The 16,280-nt window shown below is 35.4% G+C and overlaps 2 protein-coding genes across 3 annotated transcripts; both read right to left on the reverse strand.

Moving 5' to 3' along the window:
- Positions 1 to 51: 51 nt before the first annotated feature.
- LOC127790654 (CASP-like protein 5A2) lies at positions 52 to 5,397 on the reverse strand. Its single transcript, XM_052320237.1, has 3 exons — positions 4,915 to 5,397; positions 568 to 700; positions 52 to 385 (listed from the first exon to the last, which is right to left on the reverse strand). Exons 1-3 carry the CDS (start codon positions 5,130 to 5,132, stop codon positions 194 to 196), a joined length of 543 nt encoding a protein of 180 aa, XP_052176197.1. The 5' UTR covers positions 5,133 to 5,397; the 3' UTR covers positions 52 to 193.
- Positions 5,398 to 9,604: 4,207 nt separating this feature from the next.
- LOC127790814 (auxin response factor 18-like) lies at positions 9,605 to 14,131 on the reverse strand. Of its 2 annotated transcripts, none has more exons than XM_052320511.1 (4): positions 13,989 to 14,131; positions 11,699 to 12,903; positions 10,231 to 11,120; positions 9,605 to 10,105 (listed from the first exon to the last, which is right to left on the reverse strand). In XM_052320511.1, the coding sequence occupies exons 2-4, from the start codon at positions 12,815 to 12,817 to the stop codon at positions 10,036 to 10,038; spliced, it is 2,079 nt and encodes a 692-aa protein (XP_052176471.1). In that variant the 5' UTR covers positions 12,818 to 12,903; positions 13,989 to 14,131; the 3' UTR covers positions 9,605 to 10,035. The 2 variants fall into 2 exon arrangements, with proteins under 2 accessions (XP_052176471.1, XP_052176470.1); XM_052320510.1 differs by lacking the exon at positions 13,989 to 14,131 and adding an exon at positions 13,007 to 13,980.
- Between the last annotated feature and the right edge of the window lie 2,149 nt (positions 14,132 to 16,280).

Raw genomic sequence — 16,280 nt, forward strand, 5'->3', positions numbered from 1 at the left:
GATGGATGGATTGATTGATTAATATAAATTCTCATACTTGAACAAACAAAATTGAATTAAGACAACACAATCACCATCATCATCTTCTCTATATCAAAGCCCAGATTCTACAGGTCTGTTTGTTGCAGAGCAACGAGTCTTCTCACAGAATTTATCAGAATATCTAATATAAGAATTATTTATGCAGTGAAAATCATCTGGAAGCTAGAGTCCAAAAGTTGACAAAAAACGAAGGAGAAGCTGCAAACCAGCTGATAAACGCCATGGCAGTTGCAGACTCGAACCTCGCGCAGTGGTTCAGCGCGCATCTGTCGAGATCGCTTCCAATGAGGACTGTGATTCCGGCGGATGCACATGCAGCAGCAAATGTAAGAGTTGATGTGATCTGCCCAAAAATCAAAATGAATGTAAGCAGCTGACTTTGAATGTTCGCAGATACAGTAACATTACGGGTTTTTGTCCCAAAGTGTTAGCTAAAAAGTGACTAATGGGTCCCGAATAAGCTACCACCGTGGGATTGAGCCGAAATCTAGTGAGATGGGGGGAATTGACACGAAATTCACTTACCCCATCACCAATGGCAAAGAGACCCACAATTCTGGAGTTCTGCAAGCTTCTTCTGACCAGAAGGGCATATAGATCAACTATAGCAAGAGACAGGCTCCATAAACTTTGCAAGCCCACAGCTGCAACAAGGTAGCTGGAGCAACAAAAATAAGAAGCCTTGTGAGGAAGAACCATGGCACCATAAATTGGGGATTATGATCTCTCTGGCACATCACTCGTCAAGCATTGCAACCAACAAACTCAATAAGAGCTAGAAAATAGAGAAGATGACAGAAGAAACTCTGAAAGCGGGGAGGGAAGGGCAGGAAGAGAGTGATAACTTAATATTCCCAAAACAAGTCGAAGTCAACGTCTTCCATCCAGTACAATACGCAAGCCTCAATTAAGATCAACAAAAACAAAAGACATAAAAGGAATAGCTAAAAATGATCATCAACTCTAGACATATTTTGCAGGCTGGGTGAAAATTTCGTCATGTGAAACTTTTCTGAAACATTCCTTCGGTAATACTAATCGTTGTTTTCTGGAACACCCCTTGAGTACCCTCATTCCCTTCCACTGTCATATTGCCGAAGGGGAAATGAAGAGGCCATGCAACACGAGCAGTCATATGTGCTACATTTGCTTCCTTCCCAGTTAGAGGGCCAGTTGCATCATATCAAGAAGATTCAAGAAATTCTAGGCCAGGAAAGGAGCAGTAAAACTCAACAGCTCTAACGTTTTTGGCCCACAAGAAGACACCTAATCTGGCCCTAAAACTAATCAATCTCCAATAGAAATGATGGTGATCATTTCAGGAAAAGGGGCACAGAGAGAGAGAGAGAACCATAACCATATATCCATTCAACAAGACTTATTTTGAAGTACTACATCAATCACTGGACCTGGTACCTTAATATCAAAAACCCATAGCTCCTCCTGATTAAACAAGAATTTACCTTGGTTTCTTGTAAAATAAGATTATGAGACTACTAGCACTTCTAGATGCTGTAAACAGTTTCTAATTTCTGAGTGAAAAGCATCATCGCCAAGATGCATGTCTGCTTAGAGACATTTCTAACATGCCTTCAATCCTGAGTTAATAGTTTGTGTCATGAGCTTCAGGGGAAAAAAATTGGAATGTGGTCGTCTATGGTTAATCCATGTAGATCTATTTCGGAATCATCTTGATAATTCTAGATAAGCATCTGATAATCTCAAGAGTATCACTAACAATATAATTTAAGCCTGCAAAGTCCGCTTTACTTATCACTATCTCCCCGGCCAACACCCCCCTTCCGCTTTTAAAGAAGGGGGGACATAAGTGGACTACATTCTGTAATTTAGTTATCTAAGTAATTAAACATGTCTAATATTTATCATCGGTAATCACTAGACCCTTGAACAAAATGGGAACCTGATAAGAATCTGTGTTATTCAGCCAAGCAATGAATTTTATAACAAAATCAACCATCTAACCGTAAGAAGCATCATTGCCTGATGTTAGATTTCTTCCCCTGGCTAAAAAAATATATAAATTTTCTTTAGCAAGAAAATTCAATTCTATGGACTAGTTCCACCACTGAGGGCATTTATAGACATTGTTAGTGTCCTGTTTCATAGAGAGGCCACATTTTATACAAATGATTTATAGTGTTGCTATGGTGTAAAAGTATAAGTAAGAATGGAATAGAATCATTCTCACCCCCACATAAATCCATTACCAGAGGTTCCAATACAGAGACTAGTAATTGAGACTTTTTCTTTCGTTTTTTTTTTTTTTTTTTGATAAATAACAATGACTGTAGATACTTGAAATAGGCAAACCCTATACATAAGAAGATTGGAAACTATGGGTTTTCACTCGAGAAACTTGAAGATCATCCATAAACTGAAAAAATGAGGACCTGAGAAAAGAAGAATCCGTCTTTAACCGGGATAAGAGGGAAAAAGAAATTTGCAACTGTTTAAACAAAGAAAAAGGAACTATATTTGCCTTCAGAAGTTCAATCTCTCCAAATCACACACATACACACAATAACAGCAAACAATCACAAGCCTTTGATCCAACTAGGTTGGGAGAAACACACACACAAAACAATGCCCGAACTGTACCCTCAGAGCCTCCACATCCAAGAGAAATCTGACAGAATTTGGCATCACTCACTCTACACCCAAAACCACATGCACAAAACTACATACTACTGTGAACACCAAACAACGAAAGAAGTCTAAACCATGGATTCACCACTTTCCTTACACATGAAGCACAGATCGATAACTACCTGTCTATGCTTTATTAGGAAGTTAGAGGTAAGAATAGCATCCCCCTGTAACAGTCAAAATAAAGAAAGAAAATCCTGGAGGAACAATGATGCTTCAAATGGCTTTTAAAGGAAACTCGACTCTCACTTTGTCAAAAAAAGCATTATAAAAGGAACAAACTATGAATTTCTCTTAAGGTGGACAGCAAACCCATCTTTCTCCCCTTGACTGGCCAAGGATACTAGGATGGCAATAAAGCAAGCCATAAAAAGATATGATTGAGTCAATTTGCCAGTCTAGTAGGCTACATCCAGATGAAGAGATGGAGAAGGAGAAACAGTAATTAAAAGGCACGTCCCTGACAGAAGGAAGAGCAAAAATATTAAAAAAAACTATCCTTAGAAATGGAATGGAACAGAAATGCGTGAATGGAATATATAAAATTTTCTCCCCATTTGGGAGAATAGGGGATGGAAAGTAATGTAAAATACTTTCTCCTTGTTTTGGAGAGCAATGAAAATGAATGAGATGAAAAGAAATTAAACAATGAATGACCATTAATATCCTTTTAGTGGAATTTGTTAAGTCAATGGCAAATTTGAACTTGTGGAAAACTATTAAGGTTAATGTTCTCAACACGCAAAATTAAGTTTTCCATCCATTCTCCCACAGTTTGGAGAGACGAAAAGTAGGTCTTGGAAAATAATAGATGCAAAGTGTTTCTATCTATTTCCATTCCATTCCATAACTATTGTTCTCCTAAACCAGGAGAACCCTCTTTCATCCATTTTCATTCCATCCCCCTTCCCTAAACACACTATAAGGGATCTATCACCATGCCACTTGTCCTCCCAAAACATAACCCTCATTCCATTGCACAGCCAAAAATGGATGAAATTAGACAACTCCCTAAGCCATCATAATAGCTCTCCCAAGCCCAACCCCACGAGGAGAAGCAATCATACTAGGAAGCCAAATTCCCGAGTACACTCATACTTACTCTCCACCATTCTTCTCCAATCATTTTCCTAAGCAAAATGCCAAAGCCATTTACCTGGGAGTATACAAGTATTCAAGTGTCTAATTCCTAACCCTTAGTGCTTGCATGAAAGAGAAATCTGATCCCAGCTAATTAAATGGTACCTAAACTCATCATCCAAACTGCCACAAAGGAAGTCTCTTTGAAGCTTTTCCTGCCTCTTAATCATATAAGAAGAAGGTAACAATAAGGAAAATGCATAACTAGGAGGCTTGACAAGGAGTGTTCAATAAGAGTAACTCTATCTCCCTTGGATAGGTATTGATATTTCACAAACGCAAAACTTGTCTCCCAATGCTCCAGTTTTTCACTCCAAACCTCTAAAATAAGTGCAAGGAAGATGACCCGGCTTACAACCTAAGGAAGCTACAGCTCCTCTATGACTAAGACCTGCCACAAAGCTATGATCTCACTTTTGTCTGAGATAAGTTTTAAGCTTGAAATGGCTTCGAAACGGAGAAAGACAGGCCTCAAAATATATTCTTATTAATTGCAGGAGTTAAGATGAAGATTTAGCATTTAATCAGGGCGCATCAAACTTGACAAAATAGTAATCCAAAAAAACAGAAATCTTGTCAAAATACACTCAATGGTAAAGCGAAAGCACATTTCTAAATTACTAGCAAAGATAAAACAAGAATAATTTCCCATACAACCGATTTTAACTTTGTGACTGCAGCAACTAAGAAAAGCCCACAATTGTGACATTTCATGAAAAATTCCCAGTGTTTGTCCTCTATATTGTTTTCTCCAAACTTTGCAGATAATATTAATTACCCCTCAGCTACCTGCAGAAATCAAAATTCCTTCTAAAAACTTTTACCAGACTTGCTGTGTTAGAGAAAAGGAAGATTTCTCGAGTTACAATTTAAAATAAAATAAAACTAGTTGTACATGTATGCTTTCATTGAATAACCAAGGAATTGGTTCTTAATCTTTCTTTTCCCATCTTTTCTCTTTTTCTTTACTATTAAAGAGGAAGACATAAACATACTGGAACAAAACATAATCTACACATAAACCCAGACGGGGCAATATCATCGTCGCAGGAATTAATCTATTACCAAAAAGCAGAGACGGTGGGGAAATCGGGGGTGCTGAGCATGACGCAGAGAGAGACGAAGGCGGAGACGAACTGACAGAGACGGAGAGCAAGGCCGCCGAGCGTTCCAGGCATGCCTTGGACGTCCTCCATCCTCACCCTCGGCGGCGCGACGTTTCCGGCACCCTCCGTGGCCGGCGGAGCCTCCACAGGGTGCACCACCGCCCGGCTCACGTTCATCCCGTCCGCTCGCACAGATCACTCACAACATCTCCATGCACGTATACAGACATAAAAGAAAACCCTGATTCAGAGGTGAAGGGTTGAAATCAGCTTCGATTTGGGAACTGCAACAGTTTGATTCGATGCGCATCGATCATAGATTCGATTCCAGTTTCCAGTGACGCAACGCGATCAGTGGTGGCTCTGTTGGTGTTCAATGTCTGTGCGAGATAGAACCCTCAATGGGAACAAAAAAAAATGAAATTATTTTAGAAATAAAAAATAATAGAATGAGTAGACACGACGAAGAGGAATGAATGGATGTCGGAATTATTCTTTGGAAGTATTTCAAAAGATTACTTACTGTTATTGATTTTTTAACGTAATTTAGTAACATTTTAATTTTATTAATTAATAGAATTAGCCATTAGCTAGCTCCCTTCTTAATAATCAAATTAATCTCACGTTATTCTTTTAATTTTGGAATTTAAAATAATTTCAAGAACTATTAAGACATTTTAGAAAATACAACAAGTACCAATAAAATTTAGTGTTATGTTGAAATCTTCCCTTTATTATTAATTAATTTAGGTTAAATATTACAAAATAATTAAAATATCCTTATATTTTAAAAATATTATCCCCATTCTCATTGTTATTTTTCACTACTCTCGTTAATTTTTTCGCGCATTCATCTCTCTTTTTTACGTTTGATAGAGTTGAAAAATGAGGATAGAATTCCAATTCTCACTCTAACTCTTAGGAATTTCAATTCCTTGATTTCAAGGAAAATATTTGCTTTTTGAACTAAAATGGAATTCGAATTCCATGAAATTGAAAAGTTGTTTCATAGAATTTTCTGAAATTTAGATGAAAAATGAATTCCACCCTCATTTTTTATGTCTATCAAACGCACCTTTAACGAAGAGGGACGTAGATGACGGTGCGACTCTCTCTTTTTTTTTTCTCTTTCTTTTTATGATAAATCTATATTTGATTTAAAAATAATTTATAGATATTTGTTCACATTCAAATCTAACAAAGTTTGAATAATTCTTCATTCATTTTCAAGTAAAATTGAATATTTGAACTTAAATATATTTTAGAATCATCTCTTTTTTATCTTCAAATAAGACATCGTCAGTCACCGATGTGTTATTTATTTTTTCAAAATTAAAATAAAAAGAATAAGAAAAAATAAAAATAATAATTTGAACAATCTTTTAATTTTATTTTTATCATATTTAAAAAAAGCAGACCTTCGGTTTTTAATTTTTAGCCCAATTTCTATTGACAAGGCCAAGCCCTCTTAAGCCCAATTCTTACTCAACAAGGCCCAGCCCGGTTTAAGCCCATTTAACCCGAAACATGTAACGTCTTATGATTTAAAACAAAATGCATAATTTTTACAAAAATGCTATTTACACACTTAGGTTTCATATTTGTAGTGAGATTATGTGTTAATGTCTTATATTATATGTCATATGAATATAAATATATAAGATATTAATACAGAATATTACCGTAAATGTCAAACTTAAGTAGTGTTCAAATTTATATTTTCGTAACAATTTTTACATATTTTTATATTTTTCCTAAAAAGATGAAAATGTTACATCCAATAATCTTTAATTTTCACAAAGTGAATTGGCAGCTCAAATGAAATTTTACCATATCTTTTATAATATTTATATATTGACATGTTATACATTTATATTGATATGACATAAATACTATATATCAATAATGATGAAAGATAAGATTAATCACCATATACAATCTCGAGATTGATTCATCAAAAACTACATCTGCAAGAGAATGAGACGGGATTTGGTCATTCGATATGATTTTTTATGTTTAAGTTAGTAATTAAATTTTAAAAAATAAATGGTAAACTTGTAGTCATATGATTTTACTTATAAGGATTCTTTCCTTATACAAACTAAAAAATGAGAGATATTTAAAATTAGTCCCGAAATAACTGGGATTCGAGATCTCCTCTAAAATCTTTGAGATTAGTTGTTATCAAATAGTAAAATCTTTAATTTGAATTCAAAAAGGGATAAGCCTATTAGATTCGACTCGAAAATCTTTTTAGATTAAGATTTAAAAGTTAAATTTAAAATTTTCATTTAGATGTAGATTTGAGTAAGAGAAAGCAGTACGTGTTGTCTATCTTTATTGGCCTGAATCTAGAATACGTGACGACGTTGGATTGATTTTCACATTTTAATAATTTTATTATGTCGACATAATTAAAAATATCACAACTAAATATTCAAATAACATTTCTACAAAATTAATAAACAGAGTTTTCTTTTATCTGTTTTCTTCTTATCTTGCGTCATATCCCAAGGGCAGACCCGACAATTCCATAACGTAATCTGGAAGCCAGAAAATTAATCCCAAGGCCCTTAAATAAATACAAAGCATTTAATAAGTGTAATAGTTACGGGTCACATTAATTATTATCTATATGTAATTATCTTATAAAACTGTACAATTCACGTTTATGTAACTTTGATTAAAATAGATAATATTTATACGATATAATCAAAAATCAACAATATCGTATCGTATCATAGAGCGATATGAGTAAGAAAAGCTCGTAAAATTGAAAACCCATATCAAAATAAAATTATGTAACCCACATATCCATATGCTTCTTAACAAAGCAAACATTAATAGGTTGGGCGTGAAAGTGTTTGTTATGAAGGTATGTATGTATGTATGTATGATTAGTTGTGCATCTCAATCTCATGGGTAGAAACCATGGCATGAATTGTGGGTTCTGAAAACAAAGAAGACAATTGTTTAGTTATTTGCATTGCAACGTATGGTGAAACAATGCTTTGGAAATCAGCATTGTCTCCTTTTCTCTATCTCTCTCTCCTAATAAATTATTTATTAATTTTTGGGTTATATTAATGAGTATTGTAAAGTATTTGTTAAAGTGTATTTAATACATTGTAATAATTACGCATTATTTTCTAGAATACAATATGGGTTTTGCTAAGACACTCGATAAGGAGCATTTAATCCACTTAATTTTTAACATTTGAATATGTTTATTAGTTGGTAAAATATTAGAAAGAAACGAGTGTATTACATGTGATTTCACGTTAATTCAACTATTTTTTAAAATAATATTAGAAGTCATGACTGATAACGGTATATCACATTCTTACTAGAGAACGTGCTAGATAGAAAAGACAAGATACATATATAATTTTTTATTTTTCTTCAATAAAAAGACGCTATATAATTAATAGCACATTCATCGATTATTATTCTTAATATTTTTTTTTATGATTAAGATAATTGGATTAGTTGTCACCTAATAAGATTATATGTACTAACTCACACAATATATATGAAAAAAAAAGAAGACTTTATTCAAAAAGTGACAATTATAATTTCAAGAATTAACAGGCAAACTTGCCGTCTCGTGTTTCAAACTTGAATCGAACGATAATAATCAAATTAACCGTTGTGATAAAAAAAAAAAAACTTATATATATATATATATAGCTTTTAGTGTTGGGTTGGTTTATAACTTTGAAGTGGTCAAAGAAAGAGTAAAAAGAAGAAACAGCGCGATCGTCAAAACGCCGCAACACATGCATCTCAATCTCAAGGCCCCCCCGCACGTGAACCCCTTTATTATTGTTGTTGTTGACTCTCACTCTCACTGTCACGTGTGCTGCTGCTGCTGGCTATTTCTCCTTGACTTTGTGCTTCCCCCTCCTACACCTATCTCGCATTCTGAGCACGAAATATGGGTTATTCTAATCTTATTGTTTAACAACAAACACCCCTCAACTCAAGCTTAATTTGGGTACACGGCACTGGGCGCTGTTTGTTTGTTTAGTGGTTTATTATTACCTTGAGTTTAAATTAACTAATGTAACGTAATGCACTTTTATATTTTAAGGTAAAAGGTAGAGCAAAGGTTGGACATGGCCCACACTCATAATAGAGTGAGTGAGTGGCTTCATTTTGCCTTTCCTTTTGGTACATTAAACATTATTATTACCGGTCTGGTTTTTTTGCCTTTGTATTGTGGGGGCGGGGGGTGGGGTTTGGGTTTGGGATTGGAGATCTGTCGCGTCACACGTGGCAGCCACCCACTTGCAAGCTATCACTTTTCATTCATGATCTCTTGACAAATCTGTGTGTCGTATGGAACATGCCTTTATATCTGTACCCACCATGTTTGTCAACTTCCAACATCTACTCCCCCTTACTAATTCTTCCCAAGTTTTTGTTTGTTTCCATTCCCAATTTTCAATTCCTTAATTTGGGTTCAAACCGTTTCTTAATGTGCATATATTTGTATGATCCGCCTATTTGTATAATGAAGTGAAATTTTGTAGTGTCTTTAAGGTTATATTCCCTGTCAAATAAAATAAACTATCTTCAGAACAAGAAGAAGAAGAAGACGAAGATAAGTTTTTATTTTCACTAGAAGAAGACAAGCACAAGCACAGTGGCATATATATATATATATATATATATGGAACTTAACCTTCTTAGAAGGCTTGTAACTGAATCCCAAAGATAAGGTCTAGTAAGCTTCTTGTAGGTCCAGCTAGGAACATCACATGTCTGAACAAAATTGGAGGTTGTTACCAACAAATCTTCAATTGTGACATGAAATATTGAACGAACACCAAACTCAAAAATTTGCAGAACCAGAAGGAATAGAGCTAGAGATTGGATTGTATTGGATTGGATGAAGGGGTTTTTCCTACATCTAGAAGTAAACTAAATGCAGTCAGTGCAGGGATCGATCATCGATGATGATGAAGCATTCAGAGATGATGATGAAGCATTCAGAGATCAAGCTGTACATCGGGAAGATTTTCTTGAGTCTTTTTTTTTTTCTTCTTCTTCTTTTTTCTGATCTTTTCCTCCATCTCTACAGTCCTAGATTGTCGCTGCCTGAATCCATGAGAATGGTCAGCCTCTTCGCCGTCTTCATAAAGTCACTGGCAAGGCAAGGACAATAGCGTGGGGTGGGATGGGATCAATCAGTTTTAATCTTAAGAACGAACCACAAAATAGGAACAGACATTGACAGGAGAGATCACATGCAGAAATAAAAGGGCTTTACCTGAATGGTTCCCCTCCAACCTGCTTGGTTGAACCAGCCACATCCCGGTAGAGGACATGGTTCAGCATCTCAGAAATTTCAATGCCGAACATCCTTGCAAGCTTTCTGTACAGTTCTTCGTAAGACCCTAGCTTCGAAAGATCAAGAGTGCGACCCACGTCCTCATATTCCATGAAGACCTTACAGTGACCGGTTTCCAAGCTGGTCTCTGTTTGTCGGTGATTTTTACCCCATTGAAGGCCTTCGGAAGATAAGCGCTCAGGCAGATGAAATGCAGAACCAGAACCATCAGAAATGTTTGCCATTTTATCTGCATTCCCATCAGAAGAACTATTTCCAGTATGAACAGGGGAAATTGTATCGCCAGAGCTGCTTAGAGCGATCTGCTGCTCGGTGAGTATTGGTTGACCAAAAAGCACGAAATGTGTTCCTTTAGTAGTTGCTGGTTTCCTCTCAGTTAGGGTAGAATTTCCCATGGTCAGCAAGCAAGATACATTCTCACTGTTGCTCGGCTTGCGGGTGGTAGGGGGATTGGACAGCCTAATGGGGGTGGCAACACCGTTGAATGGTGGAAGAGTCGCTGCAAACAGACTGGATTGTATTTTGTTATGGATGTGGAGGTCTGATAAGGGTAAACCATATTGAGCATGCCTGGCTCCCTGCATGCCAGCAGGAGCATTGTCGGGAAGACAACTAAAAGGGTTGCCGGAAAAAGTTGGCATTTGAAGTTGGCCGTCAAGAGGGAAATCTGGGTTTTGTGGTAGTCTCAACTTTTTCCGTGGAGGTGAAAATGGGGATAAATGGATGGCGGGCATGTTAGCGACCAATTCCACCAGCCATGGGCTTACATGCTTGACATTTTGAAGCAAATCAGGTTCATCCCATGTCACCTGCGACATATTTGTTAATCGAGTAAGAGCAAGCATGGGATTAGGAGAGACAAAATTCAAATTGCTGATTCTCAATTGGCAAAAGGTTTAAATGTTCATCAAGTTCCCAAACAAGTTATGGCCTCAGTGTGTAACTTTAGCAAAATAAGATAGCCATATGTCAAAAGCTATTAGAGATTGTTTGCTTCAAGGGAATTACCAAGAACAGATTAGCAATGAAGGCAACTCTAAATAAGATAAAAGAGAACTCTACTCTAGTCATGATTAAAAAAAATTACATGGAAAATGCAAAACCAGAAAATAATTGTGCAGAAATACTGTTTAAAAACATGAATTCATCAGTAGTACCTCTTCAGGATACGGTGGAAGATCCAAATTGCCAGAAATAACTAAAAAGAACTTGTCCTCACACAGCATACATAAATACAAAATTCTTAGGAGAGAAAATGTTGCACATATTCAACACAGGTGGGGACAACATAGTGGTAATATACTAACCTTACAGTGCAAAGCACATATGAGATATAGTGAGAGAAAAAGAAAAAGGGTATTAGCAGTCAACAGAATCTGTATGGTACCTGAAGAAGTCTCCAAGGAGAATTAGGCCAGCGAACGGGATCTGCAATCTGAATAGAGGAGATGGTTCCCATGAACCAACTTATACGTGAAGAATCCTCAGTTTCAAAGGCCATCTTGAACCTCATCCCAGGGCACCAGCGTACCTGCCATGCCGTCTTCACAATTGAGGTTTTCACACAGAACTCCGGAGTACCAGCCCGGGGATAGAAAACAACCTCGAAGGGCTGCCCACTGGCAGCCAAGGTTGCTGCTTCAATAACTGATTCAGGCCTCACTTTTCCCCTGCTAGTAGAACCCCCACTACCAGTTGAATTGCCACTATTACCATTTCTCACTAATTTATTCTCATCTTCCCTCAGAAAAGCTGAAAACCCTCCATATGGCGAGAAAGAATTCCCGCCTGCAGGATTCCACCCAGATGACGACTCATGTCCGCCTCCAATTCCTTTCTTTGCCCGTCTGATTCCAACACAAAGATCCCCATTTTCTGCTCTCAAGAAGACAATCGAATCGCCTGCAACAAGCTTCTTGTGGTTCACAAAAGTGCTCCATCCAGTAGTCAAAAGATGGCGCCTTGGTGTTCCCCTGTAAATATGACGGAATTTCCAAGTTTCACCATGAACATCCTTGGCAAGGATAGTCTGAACTGGAGGATCTGCAGAGTAGTCCAATCGCGGAAAGATTGTCTCTGCGCAATAACGAGGAACCGAAAATCCTCCGCCATTATTAGCATCCGATTGCGTCAATGTCTTCGCAAATGAAGTGGGTTTATCTTGCACATCATGTCCATTAGTTCCACCAAGTCCATCATCTTCATAATCAACCTCATTACTATTTAGGGGAACCAACCTAATTTTCGCATAAACCTCATCAGTCTCTGGATCGGCCATGAATTTAATTGCAGAAACCCTGCAAGCAATATAAGCAGGAATCCTGGGGCAATTTCTGAAATCGACGAGTCCACATGCATGCTCAGCATGCCCTTGAGGAAAATAGAAGACATTCGAATTCACCGGTGGCATTTGCACCATACTACCAGCACAAGCATGCCATAGCTGTGAATCCAAGCATTTATCGGGTTCCTTCATTTTTTCTTTGGAATCTATGAAAGTAATCATCGCAAATAAGTAATGTAATCAAACAAGCCACTGTTGACAAAAATCCCTTTCTTCTTCAGATGGTTCTTCTTGTTCAACATTAAATTCTGTAACCAAGTAAACCATAAATTAAGCAGGAGGTAAATACTAGTGAACATAATAGAAAATATAGGAAAAGAACAAACTCAGCCAATAATATTCATTTCTTACCTTTCTCTGCACTCAGCAGAGACCAACACAAGAAATACCAAATAGGAATGTTATCTATTGAAACAGAGCTGGAAATTGGAAAGTTAGCACCCGCGTTTTCATCTCAGAACCCAAAATACTCAAATCTTCCTCCAAATCTCCCCCGGAAAAGCCCTAAAACTCACAAAAGTCTTCGATTCCTGACTGCCGCCGCGATACCCAACCCAAAAACCAAATTCAACTGAATTCCGAACCGTAGATGCCAAATTCAATCCGAAACCATTCATTCTCGTCGATGTCACAACTTCAAGTCGCGTTCGGCAGCCTGACAAAGCCCTATTTCTCCGAAAAACTCTTCTCTGAACAACTCCAACTCGCTTCAGAAAGCATCAAGCTCCACACCACCGCGAAATCGACACCTCCCCGATCGAAACCCCTCCACCACAGTCGCCAAACTCAATCCACCACACAAAAAAAAAAAAAAAAAAAAACAAGAAACAATTAAACCAAAGACCAAAGACCAAAACAAGAAATTTCAACGAGATCTACACAGCTCCGGGAACCACCAAAACAACACAAGAAAAATCTCCCCTCCACGCCCCCTCCCCTCTCTCCAACTACGAAAATATCAGCAACAAACTAAACTTTCACACGAAACCACCGGCAAGCTCAGCAACACAAACAGATCGCAACCAAACTCCAACAACACAGAATCAAACACTACCTCCCCTGCTCTTTCGCCAAAACAATCGCCAGAAAACGCCTTTTTCTTTCCCGCAGATTCATTCAAAATCTCCACTGTTCCCAATCACCACAACAACAAAGCACCAACACATTGCCTATACACACACACACTCACACACACGCAAGTATATATATATATATGTGTGTGTATGTATATATATATATACGCATATCTACAGAACACATCTCCCTGTGCTTCTAGCTTATATGTATATATATATATATATATGTATTAGTTAGTAATTTTTGATTTTCTTACCATTTTCTTCGGATCTGAGGAAGCTCTGTTGTACTTTTGGCAGCCAGCAAAACAACAAAGATCTCGAAAGCAAGCAATCCATTATTTTCTTTAATTTATTCATTAAACTACGCTTTTATTCATTCTCTTTCTTTCTTTCTCCTTGTCGAGTAGTCTTAATTGCGTCTCGCGATATTTTGAAATTCTCGAGGGGCTAGAGTTAAGTCATGGTAATTGGTAACCTTAAGCTGCACCCTCGCCTCTGCTCTAAAAGCAAGGCAGGCAGGCAGCCTATGTTAACCTAACCAAACAAAGAGTTAACCGGGGTTTGGGAGTTGACTGTGGTTGGGTTAGCTAACTGGACATGCGGGTTAGGTGAAAACGGAACCGCGTGTAAGTTTCTAACTGTTTCTCCTTTCTATTCGCGGGGTATCAATGCCGCCTTTGCACCACTCGCTTATCTTGCGCGTGTACCCACGCTCCAGCCATAGGATGAGTTGATTTCACGCGCGCCAATTTTACGCGCTTTCATCCCCTACGACGTTATTTAAAGTCCATAAACTAATAATGTAATTTACTCATTTTAAATAATAATTTAATTTTTATTACTACAATTACTAAATTCTAATTTTTACTAAAATTTAGTCTCTTTTAATTTTATATTAAATTTTATTAACAAAAATTGAAGAAAAATAGATTAATATAAACCCCAAAATTATTTAATTATGAGATTTGGATTAATTTTAAGTTTTATGAGTCAGTTTTCATTAATACAAAATTAAAAAGAAATTGAATTTTAATAAAATTAAATTTTAATAGATATGATAACAAAATTTAAAATACAATGACTAATTTATTATGAAATATAAAATTTGATGACTAACAATATAATTTATCTCATTTAAAATATTAAAATATGATCAAATAATATTATATTTGAGTGGTATTGAGTTTCATTATTGTTATCATTATTTTTGACTTATAAATTTTACTTTGACATTCATAACTAGAGATCTGTTTTAATTTCCTTTTAATGTTTAAGTTTAAAATCCCATGTTTTACTTTTTTTTTTTTTTTCTTCTTATCTAATAACACCTTTCAACTTAAAAGGACAATAATGGTATTGAGCACTTAGTTTTGACACTTAATATAATATTTTGTATTAATATATTATACATTTATATCGACTACTTGAACCAAATAAACAAGTAATTTAGAATAATAATTGGACCAAATACATTTATGTTGTCTTACGAGTGATTATTTAGACCAAATAAACAAGCAAAAGTCGAAATTATCGACCCATTAAGACCTATTTTATTATAAAATTTCAAAAAGTTATAACTTTGATTCAAAAAATAATCTCTTTAAAATTTCAAAAGGTTATTATATTTAAATGGCCCATTAAGCCCATTTAAATATAAAAAATAAACCACATATAATCTCTTTAAAAATGTCTTAAAAGGCATTATTGTACAATAACTTAAACGAAAATATTATTTAGACGCTTAAAAGTGATAAATTACGTAACATTTTTTATTTTATTAATATAAAAAATATCCCTCTTAAATATTCAAATATTATAATTTTTTTTTTAAAAAAAAGAGTAGAATACACTTACATATTGTAAAATTAAAGTAAATTTATTTAATTTTGGACTCATGGAAAGCAGGTTGGACCGGCGTCTGATGGGATCTAGAAATGCTTAGAGCATAGGGTAGACCTTGACTTGGGTGTCACAATACATGTAGAAAAAAATGTACTATTATATAAGTAAGCTTAAGGATTGTTCATATATTAATGTATTATATTTTAAATATATTTATATAAATATATAACACATTAATACATAAATAAATAATATATATATATATAAATTTACACACATATTAATTAATTAATACTTTTAGAGATTCAATTAAGTTTTAGTGTTATGAAACCCAAACAATAAAGTGTCACCTTCATTTGTAAAAATTATTTATTAAATTTATATGTAAATATAAAATTTATTTCTTTTAAGTAAATCAAATAATATATTGTAAAATTCACGAAAGAATTGAGCCGTACTCAAATACATGTCTTTCTCTTGCCTTTTCTAAATATATTAATTTTTTATTTTTAATTTTATGCTCCAATTATATAAGATAAGAAGAATTATTATAGTAAAATAGTTGATATTATTTTAATTATATTTACTTGTTTACCATAATAACCTTCACTATGTGTATAATCATTTTAGCGGTAGATTACATGTTGAAAGGGTATTATAGTTATTTTCCAAAATAACTATTTTCAGAATTTTTGAATTATTAA

This window comes from Diospyros lotus, chromosome 14 (genome assembly GCF_014633365.1).
Source record: "Diospyros lotus cultivar Yz01 chromosome 14, ASM1463336v1, whole genome shotgun sequence".
In the NCBI taxonomy this organism is placed as follows: domain Eukaryota; kingdom Viridiplantae; phylum Streptophyta; class Magnoliopsida; order Ericales; family Ebenaceae; genus Diospyros; species Diospyros lotus.